At 35.9% G+C, this 23107-nt stretch overlaps 1 protein-coding gene across 1 annotated transcript in view; it reads right to left on the bottom strand.

Annotated features, from left to right (window-relative positions):
* The window catches only part of LOC142344324 (uncharacterized), a 76728-nt gene that overhangs the window by 26469 nt on the left and 27152 nt on the right, over nucleotides 1–23107 (bottom strand). The window contains exons 12-16 of the mRNA XM_075395912.1: nucleotides 22518–22685; nucleotides 19211–19424; nucleotides 14073–14296; nucleotides 11045–11251; nucleotides 5717–5929 (exon numbers count right to left, since the gene is read on the bottom strand). Of these exons, the coding sequence (XP_075252027.1) occupies nucleotides 5717–5929; nucleotides 11045–11251; nucleotides 14073–14296; nucleotides 19211–19424; nucleotides 22518–22685 (1026 nt within the window). The remainder of the gene's footprint in view (nucleotides 1–5716; nucleotides 5930–11044; nucleotides 11252–14072; nucleotides 14297–19210; nucleotides 19425–22517; nucleotides 22686–23107) is intronic.

The raw sequence follows: 23107 nt of genomic DNA, 5'->3' as shown, positions 1-23107 counted from the left end.
TAGAAATTCGATAGACACTCCGTACAAAGACATCAGATTGGCGATTAAAAATTATATTTCTCCTAAAGAGAGAGTAGTAACGGCAGAAAGGGCTAAATTTCTGTCCGTAATACAAGGTGTAGGGGAGTCAGAAGACTATTTCCTAGCACGCCTTAGAGAAGAAGCACGCTAATGTGACTTCGAAAAACTAAAAACAGCGGCCAACCCCGAAGAGGAGTTGGTAAAAATAAAGTTTATCTCAGGTTTGAGGGACCCTGAAGCAAAACTTAGACTATTTGACGGTATTAAATCAAAACCAGCAATGTTGGTTACTGAAATTACCGAGAGCTTACAGTTCAGAAGTCAAGCAATGGCTTTTGCAAGTTCTTCATCAGGTAATAAGCCCTTTACTGTGAAAGAAGAAGTTGGGTTGAACTTCAAAAAGACCTTTCGAAAACCAAATGAAAAAATTACGGCTAATAAAAGCAACAACATGTGCACTAGGTGTGGAGGTAAGCCACACTCTAGCAGACCTTGTCCAGCGTTAAGTAAAAAATTTAACACCTGTGAACAGGTGGGACACTTCTCAAAAATGTGTAGAAGCAAACCCCAACAAAATTCAGGTAAGTACAATAAACAGAATATTTTTTGCGAAGAAGAAAATGGTTCTTCAGAGCAAGCATCTGCAGCATCGGAGATGGGAATGTTTTATACTAAAGAACAAATCTTTAGCATGTCTGTGACATGGGAATATATCTCAATAAATAACTGCAAAGTAAAAATGCAGGTAGACACAGGTGCAGATAGCACAGTGATATCATCAAAAATATGGACTGACTTTGGTAAACCTCAGTTGGATGGTAAGATAAGACATCTCGAAGCATATGATGGTCATCAATTAACGCTTCTGGGATCACTTACTTGTGACGTTGAGTGGAACGGAAGCAGGCTCACGCAAAAACAACTAGCAGTTTTGCAGTCTGATAAAGAATTTGGACTAATTGGTAGAGACTTTCTACCCAAGCACGGTGTGAACAACATCACAGCCGAGCACCTACCTGCGGTGAAGGGTTACAAAGCTCATGTCAAGCTGATACCAGGAACACAGCCAATGTTCTGCAAAGCCAGAAAAATTCCTCTAGCTCTTCAGGACAAGGTCAAAGAGAAGCTGGAACAAATGGTCAGACAAGGCATCCTTGAACCGGTACAGCCAGGAGGAGTCACTGATGCATCTCCAGTGGTGTGGCAGAGAAAGAAGAGAGGAGAAGTAGGACTTTGCATGGACTTGAATGTGCATATCAATGGCAAGGTCATGGATGAGGACTACCCAATACCAGACATGGAGACGATCTTCCATAACCTACATGGGGCCTCATACTTTGGCAAAATTGACCTTTCAGATGCCTACTATCAAATTGAACTTGACGAAGGAGCAAAAGATATATGCAAAATCAACACATCTCAGGGACTGTTCAAGATGGGCCGACTACCTCAGGGATTGAAAAACTCTTCTTCAATCTTCAAGAATTGCATAGGATCAACACTCAAAGGAATCAAAGGTGTTGTGATCTTTCAAGACCATGTATTGGTGTTTGGAACAACCAAGGAACAGTTCGACAAGAGAATGCTTGCAGTCAAGAGTCGACTACGTGAGAAAAATTTTACTATTAATGAGAAAAAATCTAACTCAAAACCAGTCGATAGCGTTAGCTTTTTGGGATACTCCATTTCAAAGGAGGGAATAGCACCAGATCCCAAACATGTTGAAAAAATAAAAAATGCATAAGCACCAACTAACAATAAAGAACTCGAATCGTTTTTTGGGCTAGCTAATTTTTACGGAAGAATGATTCCTGATTTTGCAACAAAAATGCTACCCTTAAAAAACATGAGAAATAGCGATTTCTCATGGGGCAAAATGCAACAAAAAGCCTTTGAAGACATAAAAAATGAATTATGTGCTAACCCACTAGTACGGCCATATAGTCTACAAAAAGAAGCAACAGTTACTACTGACGCCTCTGAAAAAGCCATTGGCGGGGTTCTTTCGCAAGAAGGACATCCAGTCATATATGTATCGAGAAAATTGACTCCAGCGGAGCAAAACTACTCGAACATAGAGCGGGAAGCACTGGCAATTAACTTTGTTGCCACAAGATTGAAGCAATTCTTTCTTGGAAGGCGATTTACCCTACAGACTGACCACAAACCACTCAAATATCTCTAGACGGGGAGATCCCGAAGACAGCATCAGCGAGAATTACAAGATGGGCAAAAGCTCTAATGGGTCTCGACTATGAGTTGAAGTACACACCAGGGGAGCAGATACCACATGCAGATGCTTTGAGCAGAATGGATTTTGACGAAGACGAATCCGACAACGATCGGGTGTGCTTCGCAATCAATAACATCTACTTCGCTCAGAGTGATTTGGTGACTCAAGCAGAAATCAAAATTGAATTGGAACAAACAGACCCTTCCAGGACATAATGAAACGAATCAAAAGCGGCAATTGGAAACAATGTTCAGAAACGGAAAAAGGATTCAAACAACAGAAGGATGCACTGACTATACACAATGGAATCATCTTCAGAGGTGTTGTTCCTTTCAATCCAACCAAACTACGACACTTGGTTTTAGCTAAAGCGCATGAGACACATCCCGGGAAAAATGCAACTGAGGCATCAGTCAGAATGATAGCATGGTGGCCTGGCATTACCCAAGACGTTCAAAAATTTGTTAGTAAATGTAAGAATTGTCAAATGAACAGGCCTAGCCTGGGAAAAACAGTCTCTACATGGCCAGAAGCCGACGTTTGTGAACGGCTCCACATGGACTGGGGTTATGTTAAGAACCAAGGCAATATATTAGTAATTGTTGACGCGGGTTCTGGCTGCATGGAAGCTTTCCCCGCGGGAAATAGAACATCAGAAACAGTTAAAACATATCTTAGTCAAATCTTTGCAAGATTCGGTATACCAAAAACTTTAGTATCTGATAATGGTCCTGAATTTGTAAGTGGTGATCTTAAACAGTGGTAAGAATCACTGGGAATTAAGAAAATGGAATCACCCGTCTAGCATGTAAGAGCTAATGGACTAGCTGAAAGAGCAGTTCAGACAGTGAAGCGGGCACTTCAAGCGTGGAGTCCCAACCTTAATGTGTCCTTTGGAGCATTCCTGCAAAGGGCACTGATGACACATCGCAACACTTCAAAGACTAGGAGCAAAACTCCAGTTGAACTCCTGTTGGGACGCAGAGTGAGACTACCAGCAAAAGCAGATTTAGACTCGTGCGAACCCATTCTATTCAAAGCCAACAAAAAGACAAAGACAATTCCAGCTACCTTCATCATCAGGAAGGGCTTGAACACATCTTTCATACAGCATGAAATCTCAGCAAGGACTATTCTAGTGAGCGACAACCAAATTGCGAGACTAGATGAGGACAATGTGAAAACTGAACCAGCAGTGGAGCAGACCATATCTCAATCAGAACCACAACTTCAGAACACAGATGTGGGACCTTCACATCAAGATGAAGCTTCTGCAGCCACATCATCTGCAGAGCACCAACAACCCAAAACCTCAGAGCCTTCACGAACATCAACAAGAAACAGAAAACAACCTGACAGATTTGGAGAACCTATACCCACAAACTTGCTTAAAAAGGAGGGAGGATGTGATGGTTTCAATGAAACATCAAGAAACTTAGAAGTTTCAAAGAACGAAAGAAGAACTTACCTGACGAACTTCATTGCTGTGTCGATAAGTAATGGCCACAAAACTAAACTCAATTCTAATTTTGTTTTGGCGCTACCATTATCTTATTGACCTATCAATCACATGTCAGAAGTAAATTCTCCCACCAACAGAAACTTGATTCTAACATCCACCGACCTCCAACTAATGAACTCGATTGTACCCAAGGCATATATGATTCTCATGGAATGTTGATGAAAATAGAAAATCACCTCCGGTATTCGGAGTTAAGATCTATTCACATGCCAATCATGTAAAATATTTTTAGATAATCTAAATATTCTCTGTATATTTTCGCAGAGATAACTACTATAAATACGAGCTAATTTTTGTATATTTTCAGTTCAAAATTTAATTTAAAATTCAACTTATTGAATTCTTTGACCCGTGTTATCGACCACGACACCATCTGCTAAATTTTCGGCCTTAGCTAGTATTGCTTTCATCGTTTTTTAAATGAGAAATTGATGGACATAAGGCTCAGAAATTATGAAAAAGATAAGGAATAATTTAGCACGTAGATTGGGGTCTGTACTGTAACTTGAATAGACACCATTTGTATGGCACCCAATGACCACATCAAGGTGTATCGAATTTTGCTCCAATTTACAAACACTGGGTATTGAATTTGAAGCATTATCAACGATCATATCAACAAGTGGTTTTTTAGACGGCAATTTTTTGATGCTCTTTTGGCCGTTATTTTGTCTGATAACGAGTCAGTTCAATGCAAGTCACCATTTTGTACCAATGAATCCAAAAACCCGAAATTTATTGAGCCGAATCATGTCGTTATTTGATAGGTCTTATGATTAGAATTACTTGAAATTATGTTATTTGCACTTTTTCCGAGCTTTGTACGTAAATTTCGTTGATTTCTTTGCGTATTTGAATACTCGATTCTGATTGGCCAATAAAAATGACGTTTTTGTTATATTACTCGCTTTAAATCTATTTAGTTGTTAACAATTATTACACCTTTATTCTTTAAATAAGTTAGACCATGTATCTTTTCCTCACTCGGGACTTGAGGTGCACTAAATCTTTGGGGCCACTTAGATTTATATTTTTACTCTTCTGAGTTAAATTCAACTTTCGAATGAAATTGCATCTAATTTTAATTGTTTCAAAAAAGTTTTTAAAACATTGATCCCCTATGCTAGTGATCGTTTGTTACCTAAGAGTATGAGATCGGTAACCGTAGAGTCTTTTCCATACCCCCACAAAATTGTAGCCCTCCATTAAGCTATGGTTACGGTAACCATGCCTCAATTATGGTAATAGGACTACAGCCGTTACATTTTAAAAATACCTTTGCAATATGCAAACGTGTCAATTATAGATGGATATATTCGACCGGAGCCGGGGGGAGGGGGGGGGGGGGGCTTGGGTTCAGCTCATCTGATTTTAACATCCGTTTGACGTCAAGTGTACTTTTGAATAAATACCGAAATCTCAAATTTAGATATGATGTCTAATCGGTTATATGACAAAATAACCAATGCCAAAATACCCAATGCCATTATACCCAAATTACTCCCTTCGATCTTTTCGTTCAATAATCCGATTATAAATTAGCACTCCGTTTTACAAGCAAGCTTTCTCGCAATTAAGTTGATAGTTTAATCCCATGTTTGGTTGGGTTATATGACAATTTACCCAATGCCAAAATACCCAATGCCATTATACCCAATTCACATTGATATTTTCGTTCCATAATCCGAGTACTAATTAGCAGAAAATAGCTGTTACACATATGATTTAACAAGCGGATAATTTAATCACACGTTAGGTTGTGATAGTTTCATATCAAGTCTCACGGGCCGCTGAGGCATGGCCAAATGCACTAACAAAATATTATGCTAAATAATCGTTCTGATAGTTTCAACGTTAGAATAAAATATTGGGTATATATTGGGTACTTTGTCACATTGGGTACTTTGTCTTGACACCTGTCTAATCATGAGAATACAAACCTGGGGCGAGCAAGCGTGAATCTTTATATCGAAGAGATTCTTGGTCGGGTCTTTGACACAGATGTCGGTCACATTATCGTTCATAGTCATAACAGGGTCGGGTCCACTACCTACTGTCAGCTCATAAATGCTTCCGACCTCAACTATGACTTTGACGCATTCCAGAGGTGATTCTCCAGAAGCAGTAATGTACCCAGCCGGCAAATAGAAGACCTGCAAATTAAAAAGACAAACTTAATTTTGTAATCCGTCCAAATAGACAATCTTTAATGAGATTCACACCGGAAACTTTATTAATCGTCCAGAGACTATGTTATAGGATTTGCAATTAGATAACAAAAAATCAATCAAATTTGAAACGAATCGACAATAAGGACATTATTAATAATATAATTACTTACCTTAAAAGTTTCGGGTTATTTGGCTATGTTAATACAGATTTTTAGGCCGTTTAAAAATTTTAAAAAGGCTAAGAATCTACGATTTAAAAGTTTCCAGTTTTCTGTCCAAGACTTTGCTTGTCTGCTGATGTTTTGGTTTCTAACTTCTAGCATTCTTAAAAGTCAGTTAACCAGCCACAAAACTCTTTGCGGTTTTAGGACAACAGGGATTATTAACGTATTCAAATTGCGTATAGGCCAATCAGATTTAAGCGCGCACTTTAAATACAGGGCATAACATGTTCGGTGGTGATAATTCGTTCGTTTGTGATAGTTTCATATCAAGACCCATAGGCCGCTAAGGCATCACCAACGCTCGCGAGGCATGGACAGGTACGTTGAGTAAATAATCAAAAAAAAAACCCACGGAAATCAACACCCACTTTAGTATTAAAGCGCATATAGCGCGTTTGGGTATGCCTCAGCGGCCCGTTGGACTTGATATGAAATATCACAACCGAACAAAATATCACGACCAAAATTCAATTTCAAAATGGGGGTTTATTTCCGTTGGGGCTATTTTCCGTGGGGGTTTATTTCCTATCTAAAGCTAAGTGGGTTTTTTTTCCTTGGGGGTTTATTTCCTAGACCCGTTTTTTGAACGCAAGTTGTATGAACAAAAGTTATGGAGCTCTACGAGAATTAGTTTTTAGTGGTCTCACTTGAATAAACGGGTCAAGGAAATAAACCCCCACGGAAAAAAACCCACTTAACTTTCGATAGGAAATAAACTGCCACAGAAAATAGCCCCAACGGAAATAAACCCCCATTTTAAAATTCAATTTCGGTCGTGATATTTTGTTCGGTTGTTATATTTCATATCGAGTCCCAAGGACCGCTGAGGCGTGGTCAAACGAGCTAAATGCGCTTGACCTCTCGATCTAAGTCAGGTCACCTTGACTTGTTTACTCAAGTGAGACCACTAAAAACTAATTCTCGTAGAGCTCCATAACTTTTGTTCATAAAACTTGCGTTCAAAAAACATTTGATCACAAAGAACTAATGAATTCGAAGCATGCATTATGAAACGCAATAAATGACTAATTCTTACATTTTTACTTAACACAATCCATTAACAGTTCTTACAAAGTATTTACAGAAAGGCATCTAAATTTTTCGCTGACGGGCAAGTTGATAAGACCTGCGCAAAAAAAAAAATAATTCTGCCCAAAAATTGTTTAGATGTAGGGATATTTCAATTGCACCTTGCGTTCTCATTTTATACATATGAACTGGTTAATACCAACATTTCGATTATTGTAGGAATAATTATATGAATTGCACAAAAATCTTTTCCACGAGAAAACTGGGATCTATTCTGTTTAGCCCCCTCCCCCTCCGTGTGTTTTACGCTCCCCAGTTACAAATTATATGTTGTTATATAGCACGTTACTATGTAAAAATAATAGCACGTGCGCCTGGGGGCGTAAAAGATATAAGCCCACTAAGCTGGGGGGGGGGGGGGTAAAGCAGAAGAGATCCGAAAGTCGTTGTCACCTAGCTTTCTACTCTCATCTTCAGAAATCAAGTTTCAAAATTAATGGAGCACCTGAAGGCAAAATAACATGATTTTAGTGTCCCGATACTTTGATTAACAATACTCTATTTAGTTGCGGGGACTAGTTATAATTTTTCACAATTTTGAGGCAACCTGATTATACCACAGCAGTCACGTCTACCGATGTCGCAGTAATAATACGAAATTTTAACTCAAATGTAGTGTATTTATGCTTTTCCGGATTATTATCGGATTTCTCGATACGTAATGTAACTCAATTGTTGTCAATTGTTGTGTATTTATGCTTCTCCGGATTATCATAGGATTGCTCGATACATAATGTAGTTAATATACATATATCATTAATTCATGATAAAAAAAGTTTTTGTACCTTAGAAGGAAAAGCAAACTCGGATAATGACAGTTGTTTTTTGTTCCGAACCCACTTGTGTGGGGAGGAAATATATACGAAAGTGGGTTTTTTGATCAGTCAATTTTGGCCGATCGATATATTCATCGTAGAGAAATGTGAGCGGTATCATAAAAAAGCTCGTTGAGCCTAGAATTAGAGATTGAAAAGATATTTTTTGAATTTCTTTTTTGTCGAGGAGTTATCGAGGTCTAAATTTTTGTGTGAAAACGGGATATTTGGAATGATTTTGTTCAGTTTTGGTGTAAATTCTTTTCAAATTAATTTTTTCTCTGAAAAATTATTAATTTAATATGACATTTTACGCTACAAAATAAACCAAGTTTGTGTTCATAATAGACGAAAGGCGATAAAACAGGCTAGTACTGGTCTCATGGGGAAGTTTACTATAAAAATCGAATTTCATTTGAGAGCTGTTTTTATAGAAAACTTTATATATTTTTTCTGTTTTTTTATTAATTTTTCATACAGAGGTTCGTTAGTTACAAACCTCCTTCAAATGACGCCCATGGCATAGAATAGCTGACAAAAAGGGCAATAGGCTTCCTAATAAGCATTAAGTGAATATATCTAGTGCCTTGAGTGGACAGCTAAGGGCTGTTAAGACCTTAAAGATAATTTTTCAAAAATAGATTTTTTTTTGAAAGTTAACCAATCTTTAATTCATTTTTGTGAACTGTGAGTCATTCTCAGTAACGACAGGACCGCCTCCTTTTCCACTGCAACCAGACATAATCTTGTTAGCGGTTTTATCTTCTAACTGTTGATTTATGACTTGGATGCCACGAGTTTTCATAATTAGTTTCGTCTTTTGGAATGTGTGTCATAACTTTGAATCTTTTTGAAATTTTATCACATTATCCTAATGATGAGAGTTCCCATTGGCGTAGACAAAACGTTCAATGGATCATATATAAATTTTCAACAGAAGCTCTAATGGTTTAAATGGCTTCGACACTTTCTTCTCGGACTCTTTTACTGAATGTTTGGTTTTTGCCTGTATTTGCTGTTGTTTTCAAAGTTATAGGATTATTGTGATGTCTAGTTGATTTCTTATGAACGACAAATATCATTGTCTTCCCATCGAGGCATAACTTAACGTTTTTAATGATTTCTGTTGAAGGCCATTGAATTTGTTGGCGTTTATACTACGGGTATTCTAAAAAAACTCTTGGTTTTCTTTTCTTTGTTCATAAATGTTAATTTTTTTGAAGGCATAATGTTGAAAAAAGATGAATCTCAATGCTGTTGAAAAATTTATTTTAAGCACAAAAGTTTTTTCATGAAAAGTTCATTTTTTGATGGCTGCGACACTCTTCTGTCTCAATTTTTTGAAACTGCTGCTTTGCCTCTTTGTTTTATTCTTCATAAAGTCGTAACAAGATGAGTGGTCTCTCATAAGCTTCTAATTTAGCAGTTTATAGCAAGTGCTCTTACACTTATAAAATTATTAATTTCATAAAATAAATTTTTTAGTTTTTGTTGTATTTTCAGTCAACTTGTAACTTATTCTCTTCATTGAGAGGCCCATCCAAATCCTTGTAATTCAGAAATTAACGTCCCCTTTGATATTATGTAACTGAAGCTTTGTTTGTAGGACAATATGCGTTTTTATACAAAGTTTTGTGAGTTGTTAATATCTATGTTTCTTTTCTCTCCTTTTAGCACATTCGCCTAATGACAGATATAATTGATTGTCGAATGACGCCAAAGTAAACTTTATCAATCTTTCAATACAATTTTACCTGAATTATTAAAAATAACAATTGAAATAAAAAACAATATTCAGATAACAGCTAAGGATTTTAATAGCTTAAATAATTTGTGCTCTCGCAAATAGTTTGGAATTTTTTTCAGTTTCTCTGCATCTTTAGTCTGTTTTTATGGCGTAATCTAACCAAAGACAGGTTCTACTGGTTTTGTAATGACTTTTTAGTAATTTCATCCAGAATTATTTCGTAATTATCTAATGATTTTTAAGACTTTTAAAATTATTTGGTTTAAAAAATGATGATTGATTTTTGAATTTCGCCTCATTATTTCTTGTTTTGCCGACTTGTTACCTAGTTTCAGCAGCGAAAAATCCAGTCTGTCGTGTAGTTAAGAAAAAGTTAATTTGTGTAGTTAAGGTTTTATCTGATTGCATTTTGACGTTGTTACTAGGTGCTTTTTTAAATTTAGATGTTGAGTTTTCGCCGTGAAATTTTTGTTTTTGCTTCTTTTGTTGTTTGTTTTGTTTCTCGTAGCCATTTTTAATGCAGATCTCGTGAGCGCTTTAATGAGGCATGACATTATTTAACTCAATTAGTAGTTTGGGTGTGTAACGATTTTTTCAAACTCAAACATCTTTTTTTGATTATCTCTTCATTTGGTTAGCAATTAAGTCAAAAATGTAAATAAGCTCGGGTCGAAAAATCATGTGCAAACGCACTTATACGAGCCTCCTTGTTTGTTAAAATATTCTCCTTGTTGAAAAAATTGCAAAAATTTATAAAAAATTTGTTTGATTGAAACTTCTTCAAAACCAACCCTTTGTTGCCAAAAACTACAAAAGAATGAATACCAGAAGTGCAGAGACGTGGCTGGATAATAGGGAATTAACAAGAAGCAAAAAATTACAAAAAATTACAAAAAGTTGAAAATTTGAAAAAGATGAAATTACCTAAAAAATTTTTTGATGTTATTACCCTCCATAAAGATAGATTGCTATAGAATGCTACTCTTAAATTCGATGCTATTGATATGTTATTGCTCGAGTTATTTATTTTATTTTCCTGCTGCAAGCATATTTTTCCTTACTCATTTTATATTTTCATTTAAATTTTAAATAACTTGTGTTTTTGAACTGTACATGTGCATGCTGCACTGTCCACGATTCAATCATTGCAAACTAAGGTTCTGACATGAAAACTTCTATAAAACAAAATTTTGTTTTGTTCAATTAGCTGTCTAAAACTAACCGTTGCTTCCGCTCTCAGCACGTCGCGTTGAGTGGCGAATTCGTCCTCATCGTCTTCAAAGTCGGGGTCATCCTCTGTCAGCTCACTGAGGTCATTTCCAACATAGTACCAGAAGGTTTCGTTCTTGATACACAAGATTTTGATTGTGACCATTGTCTGGATTGATGGGTCAAATCCGGAAGCGGTCACTTCGTCAATTTCAGTCCCCTGAAGTCACAGAATTGCTTTAATTGCGCCAAAAATTCATTTTTTACCAATTTAAAAAGGTAGCTTCTTTCACCCTCTTTAAATTTCACCCTCCTTTATCTCACCCTCTATCATTTCAGCCCTCTATCATTTCACCCTCTATCATTTCAGCCCTCTATCATTTCACCCTATATCATTTCACTCTCTATCATTTCACCCTATATCATTTCACCCTCTATCATTTCACCCTCTATCATTTCACCCTATATAATTTCACTCTCTATCATTTCACCCTATATTATTTCAACCTCTATCATTTCACCCTATATTATTTCAACCTCTATCATTTTAGCCCTCTATCATTTCACCCTCTATCATTTCAGCCCTCTATCATTTCACCCTATATCATTTCAACCTCTATCATTTCAGCCCTCTATGATTTCACCCTATATCATTTCACTCTCTATCATTTCACCCTATATCATTTCACCCTCTATCATTTCACCCTCTATCATTTCACCCTCTATCATTTTACTCTCTATCATTTCACCCTATATCATTTCACCCTCTATCATTTCACCCTCTATCATTTCACCCTCTATCATTTCACCCTCTACCATTTCACCCTATATTATTTCAACCTCTATCATTTCAGCCCTCTATCATTTCACCCTCTATCATTTCAGCCCTCTATCATTTCACCCTCTATCATTTCAGCCCTCTATCATTTCACCCGATATCATTTCACTCTCTATCATTCCACCCTATATCATTTCACCCTCTATCATTTCACCCTCTATCATTTCACCCTCTATCATTTATATCTCTATCATTTCACCCTATATCATTTCAACCTCTATCATTTCAGCCCTCTATCATTTCACCCTCTATCATTTCAGCCCTCTATCATTTCACCCTCTATCATTTCAGCCCTCTATGATTTCACCCTATATCATTTCACTCTCTATCATTTCACCCTATATCATTTCACCCTCTATCATTTCACCCTCTATCATTTCACCCTCTATCATTTCACTCTCTATCATTTCACCCTATATCATTTCACCCTCTATCATTTCACACTCTATCATTTCACCCTCTATCATTTCACCCTCTACCATTTCACCCTATATTATTTCAACCTCTATCATTTCAGCCCTCTATCATTTCACCCTCTATCATTTCAGCCCTCTATCATTTCACCCTCTATCATTTCAGCCCTCTATCATTTCACCCTATATCATTTCACTCTCTATCGTTTCACCCTATATCGTTTCACCCTCTATCATTTCACCATCTTTCATTTCACCCTCTATCACTTCACCCTCTACCATTTCACCCTATATTATTTCAACCTCTATCATTTCAGCCCTCTATCATTTCAGCCCTCTATCATTTCACCCTCTATCATTTCAGCCCTCTATCATTTCACCCTATATCATTTCACTCTCTATCATTTCACCCTATATCATTTCACCCTCTATCATTTCACCCTCTATCATTTCACCCTCTATCATTTCAGCCCTCTATCATTTCACCCTATATCATTTCAACCTCTATCATTTCAGCCCTCTATGATTTCACCCTATATCATTTCACTCTCTATCATTTCACCCTCTATCATTTCACCCTCTATCATTTCACCCTCTACCATTTCACCCTATATTATTTCAACATCTATCATTTCAGCCCTCTATCATTTCACCCTCTATCATTTCAGCCCTCTATTATTTCACCCTCTATCATTTCACCCTATATCATTTCGCCCTCTACCATTTCACCCCATAGTATTTCAACCTCTATCATTTCAGCCCTCTATCATTTCACCCTCTATCATTTCAGCCCTCTATCATTTCACCCTCTATAATTTCACTCTCTATCATTTCACCCTATATCATTTCACCCTCTATCATTTCACCCTCTATCATTTCACCCTCTATCATTTCACCCTCTACCATTTCACCCTATATTATTTCAACCTCTATCATTTCAGCCCTCTATCATTTCACCCTCTATCATTTCAGCCCTCTATTATTTCACCCTCTATCATTTCACCCTATATCACTTCACCCTATATCATTTCAACCTCTATCATTTCAGCCCTCTATGATTTCACCCTATATCATTTCACTCTCTATCATTTCACCCTATATCCTTTCACCCTCTATCATTTCACCCTCTATCATTTCACCCTCTATCATTTCACTCTCTATCATTTCACCCTATATCATTTCACCCTCTATCATTTCACCCTCTATCATTTCACCCTCTATCATTTCACCCTCTACCATTTCACCCTATATTATTTCAACCTCTATCATTTCAGCCCTCTATCATTTCACCCTCTATCATTTCAGCCCTCTATCATTTCACCCTCTATCATTTCACCCTATATTATTTCAACCTATAGAGGTTGTATCATTTCAGCCCTCTATGATTTCACCCCGATTTTAATTCCTTATTGAATTACGGCAATCAACACACAAAATAAGGGACACGTAGCATTTTCAGATAATAACTCTACAATACAAGTCAGCAGAATAATCAAAATTTACCGTTTTTTTATTTTAGCGCTGGCAGAAACTGAGAGGGCTGAACGCGACAGTATACTCAAAAACAGATTTTGACCGCAAACTTTCAAGATGAACATTTTCTATGAATTAATGTCAATAACAAGAGATACATTTACTTCAAACGCCCCCCTCCCCCAGCTTAGTGGACTTATATCTTCTACGCCCCAAGCCGCATGTGCTAATTTTTGACATAGTAACGTGCTATATAACATCTAATTTGTAACTGGGGGCGTAAAAAAAGACTGGGGGATCCCTTCAAACAAACTAACAGGGCTGAAGGTAGCACTGTATTCGACAATTTTAAGTGTCTCGTTAATCTCCAGTCCGTCAGTGGAGTCACCGTCCATCAGTTTGGTACAGTTGACATCTGTATCTGCCTCTGGATCCTCGTCCATGTCAACTGGACACACTTTGGTCACGGTGGGTGAGGCGGACGCCGATGCCGACTGCGATGCGGAGATACTTGCAGAAGGCGACGCTGATGTTGATTCGTCTGAAAATAATTGAAAATTATGTCTCCATTGAAATGAGGAAAAAATCTGAGCAGTAAATTGAATTTTTTGCTCAATTTGTAACCTACCCTTCCATAACAAAATCGGGATCTATTCTGCCCCCCCCCAAGAGTGTGTTGTTACATATCACGTTAGTATGTAAAAATTAGCACGTGCGGCTGGGGTCATAAAAGTTACGTGACTACTAAGCTGGGGGGGGGGGGGGGGCATATAGATCTCAAAATTGCATCAGCGCTGACATTTAGCGTCAGTGCACGTGGACAGCGAAAAATGATTGATGATATACTCTGCCAACCAACTTTAAAACCGATAAAAGATTGAGAACATTTTAAAACATAAACCGACTAACGTCGGAAAAATTGCTCTCGAATGACAGGCGGCGCCTTTTAATTAAGGTGCTGTAGCCTAGATAATTTTTTATGGGTGCGAAAACGTCAACTCACTGTAGGAGTCGATCCCCCACCTCCTGAGTCCGATTCCTACACCTAGCCAGATGCATTAACCACACGTCTACCAGGCACAACACATCGTATCTCTAACAATCGCTTTTGTTTCAACAACAAACTTTATTTCGGAGTGAGGTGAGAGCAATTGAGATCACTCAAAAAGCAAGAAGAAGTGCGTGAAAAGGTCATTTCAGAAGTCAACGATTATTCTAGAAGAAAAATACAAAAACGGTCAAACGAAAAATATTTGCATAAAAAAAGGCCCACACGTTTACAAAAATTGCTTCTCATTCGAGAGCAATTAAAAAACACCCTGAGTGAAACTATGTAAATTTCAAAACACTATGTAGATTTCGCCAAGAAGCGATTAGGTAACCAGAGTTCTATATGAAACATCTCTGTACATATGAAACATCTCTGTACAGAAACATCTCTGTACAAAATATGCAATCTGGTTCGTCAAAATTATATCCTCGTTTCCTGTTTAAAACGACATCTGTTCTATTTACTAAAAAACACGACAAATTTAACATAAAAATTTAAAATTTAAATAAAAAGAATAGTGGATCTTTTCCGTTTGTACCCCCTGTACGTTATGCTGCCCCCACTTACAGAGCACGTGTCAATACATTGTAAACCTTAATGTAAATATGTGGCACGTGCGTCTGGGTGGTGCAAATATTATGCACCCACTAAGCTGGGGGGACATAAACGGAAAAAGTTCAGAATAATCTGATCTGGGAGACAATAACAGTATTATGAAAAGTCGATTGCAGGGGTCAATTTTTCTTCGGTCATATTTTACCGCAATGGATATGATTACAATGAATTTCCGTTGGCGTGCGCCACATCTCAAATGAGGTTTTCGGTGGTATGTTTTGAATTGAGATTAATGTCATTCAAACTTGCCAGAATTTTTCAATTAACCAACATGTTCCAACAATTCACTTTTTTACAGCCCGGATTGAGAGAAAATCGCAAAATCATTGAAAGATTGTGAGCTCAAGAGTATAATGCGGTCAAAAATTTGAATGTAATCTGGGGAGAAGGTGGCGAAATTATGTATATAAACCGGTAAAATATAGAATTTTTGCTCCAACCCACTTTAGCGTGGGAGAAACTATATGCTCAACTGATTTTTCTTGTTCAGTTAATTTTAGCCATTCAAAATATTCGTCATAGAATTGTGGATGGCATCATTAGAAAGCTCGCCAAGCGTAGAAATTGAAACCATAAAGATTTTTTGAGATTCGCTTTTTCTTAGGTGTAACGGAGGTTTAAAATGTCGTGAACGTTAGCCTAACTTCCGTTGTTTTGTTCACAATTTCTTAAATTTTGCTGATATGAAAATAAAAAATTGTTAATGATTGTCCGCTTAGTTTTATGTTTAAAGATAACAAAAAGTTGATAAAGTGTCTGAACAATCTGTTTTCGCTAAATTTCTGAAACTTTTTTTGTTATTTTGATTTTTTGTTTTTTTTTTCAGGAAAAATGGCACTATAGACGCTTTTTTGGCCAAGTGTGTCCAGTTTAACCGGTAGTGGAGACAAAAAAAATTGCTAACACATTCTTTGTTTACACAGATAGGGGCTATTTTCACTTTCTACTCCTAAAAAAAAGTGTTCTGGAAATAGTATTTCAGATCGATATTTGTAAAACAAAATGCAAATATGTTTTATTTATATTTTGGCTGGCCAAAAAAATATTTCATATTTTCTTGGAACAATTGCGTTTTTAACAGCCGCGAAGCCATATCAGATAGACATTGATATTTGGTCTTATGTAATGCTTGTTATTTTTTAATTTTGTCTTTTCTGTCGTGTCTTACTCACACTTTAACGGAAGGTATCATCGGTCTTCTTATGAATTATAATTTATTTGTTTAGTGGATACAGCGCAAAGTGTTTTTTTAATTGGATATAACAATTAAATTCAAACAATATATAAAATTTAAAAATTTTCTATCTTTTCCTCATTTAGCAAATAATTGAGTCAAAATTTGGTTGAAAGGAACAGAAAATCGAGTGCAAACGCACATTACTGAGCCTCCTTGTTGTTATTCGCATTCACCGATTCTTTATATTATCGAAATGAATCTTAGAAATATCACATTTACCCAACTTTAATATCAAGTTCGCAGATTGCCTGAAATCGGAAGCAATTGCCCTGTTGACGCACATTGGTATTAAAACAAATAAACAAAAAAATAGAGATAAAAATTGACAGAATTATTTTTTTCTAAAAAACGTTTTTTAAAAGCTTCAAAAATTGTTCTAAATTGGTGTGAAGTTTCAGTTACATTTTAAAAATAATAAAAATTATAATAAAACACAAATATCGGCTAGTAATCGCTCTAATGATGTTTGACAAACTTTTAGACTATACTTATTTACCGGTTTTCAACAGTTTATCTCGTTTCTTTTAATGTTCCTTCTTTATACTTAACGGTATTTAGAAACATTGCGTAACTCAATGAGTGAATGAAGCTAAAATCCATGCAGTAAAAACAGTGAGAGAGTTAAGTCAGATATCAAAATAGAAAGAGAGATATATGTAAAACGAAAAACGTAATAGAAGGGTTTAAAAACTGAGTTTAAAAAACAACAGGACATGTGCTGACACAATTAAAAGACTTTTCACTGACTAAACAAAACAAAATTGACCCAGAGAGGACTATGAAAGGATTAAGAAAATCATTTGAAAAACAATCAGATTAAAAGAATCGAAAGAAATTATTGAAAATCAATGTCAAAAAGCCGCGTGTGAACAAAAAACTACTAGCAGAAAGCGGATTTTTGTTAATACACTTTTTTATAACTCCACATTAAAAGTAGAGCAAAAAATTCACGCCGCAAAACCACTCGCTTCTTCAATCAACTTCCTGTTTCGGCATGGCCAAAATCATTACCTCAATTTAACTTCAAAAATTACGAAAATGTGTAAACAGATCTTAAAAAAGGCAGCGCCCCGATACAACTTAAATTATCTGAAAGTTATCCTGAAATCTGACTCAGAAAATTTTTTGACAAACAGAAGAATGAACTATGAGCGGAATGAGAAACCCAATTTGAAAAAAAAATCCAAACAAAAAAAGTACAAAAAAGATTAAAATTAAAGCCAAATTGCTGCATGCGAACAAAAGAAAATCAGAAGTCAAAAATAATATATACATTTTTAATTCTTCAGTAACATATTTTAAATCAAAATTATCGAAATGAATCTGGGCGCTATAAGATTTAATTAGCTTTATAATCAATTACCATTTTTAAATTCCGGTCTAGGTCGAGACAGGATCGTTATCTTATACGACTTTAGAAGTTTCTTTGAAGAGATGGTAACCTTTTAAGAAGCTGCAGTTTCAAATTGTAAAAACTTGGAAGTTGAATGCTTAACTTGTAAAAATGTAAAACTTTGCAAAGCTGATGAATAAATTGTAAGAATCTCGCAAGTTCGTTCCGGTCAAGTTTCGTTCCTAATGGTTCTTTCTAGAGCATGTTCCCTAATTATTGCCAAATGTAGACCAGAAACAGATGCGCGGATGGAGCAACCTCTTTACACAAATATATACAGCGAAAACCGAAGTCCCGAATTAAATATCACTGTTTCTTATCAGCATGAGAACAAAAATTTAACAAAATAATTGTTAATTTAATTGTTATTCAGTATTTTTTGAGCAGCTTCCCATTTTCAGATTTAATCGTCAATTTTTACCGAAATTAGCAGATTTAAATATCAGTTTTGTTCATTCACCAGATGGAATGCTGTTGCACTGTAAAATATAGCATTGCTTCATCAGAACGTTTGTCTGGTCCAAACTTGCATTACAAATCAGAGACTTGAAAGAGATAAACGCCTAGACGATGATGGGATATGACCAATAAAATTCTTGTCAAATGGTAAGCTTATAAGAAAATATAAGTCGGATGATGATTTAACTTGTAAGAACTTGCAATTTGTTCGTCAAACTGATAAGATATTCTAAATTTTTGGCAAAAAACTTGTACATCGCTTTGTAAGAACTTGTAAGAAACTTGCAAGTTCTTACAAGATAACAATCCGTTCTCAACCCGGGTGCTCTTCGCCAACTTAAAAGAAGCAAAAATGGGTTTTACAAAGAAACTAATTCTCGGACCAAAATGTCTTGAGTTTCTTAAAAACTCACTTATGAATAGCTCTAAAATGCTTAATGAAAACGGATAGTTATCTTGCGAGATCATACAAAAATGCGATACAGGAATGATATTGTGGAACAATTTTTATTTGGTGATAAAATCTTTTGATACTGTGACGAAAATATGACAATTATTATATACTAGTTTCTGTGCGAGGTCTTTGCCTAAAAAGACAATTCCATTATGAAATTCAGCAAGAGGAAAGCTTATATGCGTCAGGACGAATGACTAACAACATCAGGCTTCGAGCAAATGTTTAAGAAAGTTGAAAACTCACTGAAACATCCGGTGACGTTGATGTCAATCTCAGACGCAGACACACACGCTTTGCTGAAGAGAAGGATAATTTTCTTCACATCTTGGAAAAGAGTGATACCTTGGCTACCAACTGAGGCATACAGTTCGTCACTCGCGCCTGACAACTTGAGTGTCGTGAACATACACTCTTTTGTTTTGACAACAGCTATTAAGTCCGTATCTGCCTGATCGTCCTAAAATTGATAATTAAGGTTGATTTCTGATTAACACCAGACAGTAGTTCTGATGACGAGTATATTAAAAATACCGTTTTTCCATGTATAGACAAAACGCTGACAACATCATATTTTGTTCTAGCAACTCAAAAACCTGTTTTTATTCGTTTCACGCAGATTTTTGGGTAAATTGTGACCAAACCTTAGAATATAAATTTTTTTTTCGCTATTTGACAGTGAAGAGAAAACCGTTATTTTGGGCGAAAAACTTTTGGTATAAATAGTGCATAGTGCGTTTGTGGCTCACGTATTCTTTTATAAAAATTAAAATCCTTATTTTTCTCTCCCGAAACTATATCTTACTCTTAAGTCCTCTTTAAATCAACAGTATCAAAAATCATAACATTATTTTTATTTTCGTGCACTGATCGGCTCTTCGTTTCTCCTTTTTGCAGTTTATCCATGCAGTTTCGGAGAACGAGTTGGCGTAAAACTTTTATCAATTTTAATTTACCTAAAGTTTCAATGTTTCTATTTGTAAGTGCTATTAGTGCATTATAAAGACCAAAAAAACGTTCTAAAAGCCAGGGAAATCATTCCCTCATTTTTTTCAATTTAAATAAAAGTGCAATTTGGGAAGGAACAGAAAATATTTCACAGCATAGAACAAAATAATATACTAAATAGCCGAGACGTAAGTTAGGTGATTCACACGACAATGATTGAGAGTTCAATCCCCTGCCTCCGTGAAGCTGTCTGTGTGAGGATGAGCTCTTACTTAACCATAGCTTCAGGTTGACCATAGCCTGACCAATGTTGGCTGCAATGATGGTACCACGTGAAAGTTTCAGACACAAAAAAAGGCCATAGTCACCAAAAAAGAGCAATGCTGCGCATAAAAAGAACAGTCTGAAATGTGGGGAATAATAAGAAAAAGGGCAGTTGAGAACAGGCCGCCGTAGCCCACTGCTGTTCCGCTGCGATTAAGCAGGAACGAAAATTATTAATAATTATTATTATTAAGTAGTCGGCGCAGATTTAATATTAACGTTAAGTCATATTATATTTACCTCAAATAAGAGATACATAGATCCCAGACAAGATTTCAAAGATCTTTGCTGGTTTTCATTTTCAAATGAAATGAAAGCATAAAGCCCTAAAATGTTCTTTTTCTTCAAAATAGTCGTACCACTATTTATTATTTAACATAAAGTGGAGAGCGTCAATCTCTAAGAGCTAATCCTGAAGCACTTTGAATATCAGATATTCAGCATTTTGACTATCTGATGAATCTAGTGAAGCAAGTAAACTAACCATGTCAATTATGTCATGTTCATTTGAAATTATTAGATTCCTCACGTTTACCCTTAGACTATGAACCATAAAAGTTCCCTCGACCAAAAACAAATACTTTTGTGGCTGAACTAATACAACGCATTCTTTTGGAAAATCTAAATATCCCACAAACAAGTTATAACGAGACTCGAATGCTCTTTCTAGTTTTACTAAAAGGTTCAGAAACTAATTAGCTACAAATATTTTTAAAAACTCAACAGGTTTCCATGAAAAAAGCAGAATAAGTGTTTTTCCACGCATTATGTTTACAATTACACAAAATGAAAGCTCTCTGGTAAATCACTTACTCTGTAAACTAATGAGTAGGTAAGTACAGAAGCTCACTAAACAAATTAAATCTACTGGAAAATTTTATTATATATCAGAGGAGAAAAGTGGCGTGAAATTATAAAAATGAATCAATAGGCAACTAAAAATCTTGGTTGGCGCACAAAAATGAAAAGGGCAAAATCCTCTCTATGGCATTAAACCTTATTCATCACGTTATCCATTTCTCAACAATCACTTTCAACCAAACAGTGCTTTTTCATTTTGAAAATTTGAGTTTAAAAAAAAACAAAATGAGTCAAAAAAGATATTGACGAGGCTTATGTAGCCCAAGTGAGAGCTACATATATGTTTTACTGGATCTCAGACAAAATTTCAAAAGAAATTTATTGGTACTACCAGCTGGATTTCATTTTTGGAGATGAAAGTGAAGTTCTCCCAAGCGGAATTGAATTAAAACTTGGTTTCCATTTCCATATTTCCATTTCTCAAAAGTTCATTTTGTCAATCAGCATTTGCTATTAAAAAATCGGCTGAAAAACAGTCCATTGAAAATTGGGAAAACATAGCTGGCAGATTGCCAAAAAATAGCCGCAATAGATTCGTATATCGGCAGTCTCAAAAGAAACAGTAAAAAAGACAGACCAAAGAAATTTGTCTTTTCATTGAAGGCTGATCTATTATATTTTGATTAAAAATCTGCATAAGTTATTGCTGCCTCTATTAGCTGATCTCAAATAAGCTTCATTTAGAGTGACACACACCCATTTGACCTTATCTGTCTGAATTAAAGTAAATAAAAGTCAATTTCAAAGTGAGGTAGTCATTTTTGAGAGTGAGGTAAGTCAAGTGTGACCAAAAATTTAATCACGCAAATAACAAAAAACTCGCTCCACTAAGAGCGAAAAACGACGTCACGCATGCAATTCAGTTGAAATTGCATGAACGAATGAACAAAAAATGGCTGTGACGTCATTTGGTCGTAACAAAAATCATGACAACGAAATAAAAAAACATAGCAGGACAAGTCCTGACGTACAATTCAAAGAATTTTCATTGACTAAACAAAAAACTAGACCTGGAATGAACTATGAATGAATTGGGAAAACCATTTAGAAAAAAGATCCGATCCAAAAAATTGAAAAAAAATAGTAAAAACCAAAGTGAAATTGCCGTATGTGAACAAAAAACCACTAGCGAGAAAGCGAATTTTTGTTCAAACGCCGCTTTCTCACTCTACTTTAAAATTAGAACGAAAAAAATTCACGCCGCAAAACCACTCGCTTTTTCGCTCCATTTCCTGTTTCGGCGTTACCAAAATCACCACTCCAATTTGACTTCAAAATTCATGAAAATGTGTGAACAGATCTTTAAAAAAAAGACAGCGCCCCAATACAATTCAAATTCTTTGAATTGTAAAAAACCAAGAGAATGCCAATAATAGCCCCAGCTATCGCTGTGCGGCTATTTATAAATACAAAAACTTACAATGCTGGGTGACGTAGTAAACTGTTTGTTGAAACCATCCCTGAGATTTTCGGGAACGCAGAAAGTATTTCCCAGGGAGTCCACCGTAATCAGGGTAACTTCTGAACCCGTCATCTGGCTCAGCCCGGACACAGGGATTGAAATGTCTACCTGTTCAATCTCCATCGGCTGAAAATAAACAACTTCAAGCCATGATCTGTTCCATATGCTTTCTCTCCCAGGATCTGTTTTCGAAGTTTGGGTAAAATTGAGCACCCGATGGTCCATTTACCCAAAATTTAACCCTCATTTTCTTCATAAAACAAACTCAAATCTCGTTACTGTTTTCCACGCTCACCCAATAACAAGGACAGTGAAGAATAGTCTAATATATCCAAACTTTAACCAAATTTGAATTAAATTTGCTTAATGTCAACAGTTTTCACACACACTTATAACCCTAATCTTAAAACATGGCCATGAAAAATCTTATCACATGGTTTTCATTACCATCTCGAAGTTAATCAACAGTTCGGCGTTGCCTCGACGTGTGATCAATTCTTGACAGTGATAAAAACCGCGTGATAATATTTAGTATTTCATTGCTAAGT

Source organism: Convolutriloba macropyga, chromosome 8 (assembly GCF_964194025.1).
Source record: "Convolutriloba macropyga chromosome 8, txConMacr16.3, whole genome shotgun sequence".
NCBI lineage: Eukaryota > Metazoa > Xenacoelomorpha > Acoela > Convolutidae > Convolutriloba > Convolutriloba macropyga.
The sequence above is the reverse complement of the archived record's forward strand: the minus strand, read 5'-3'. Positions and strand labels throughout refer to the sequence as shown.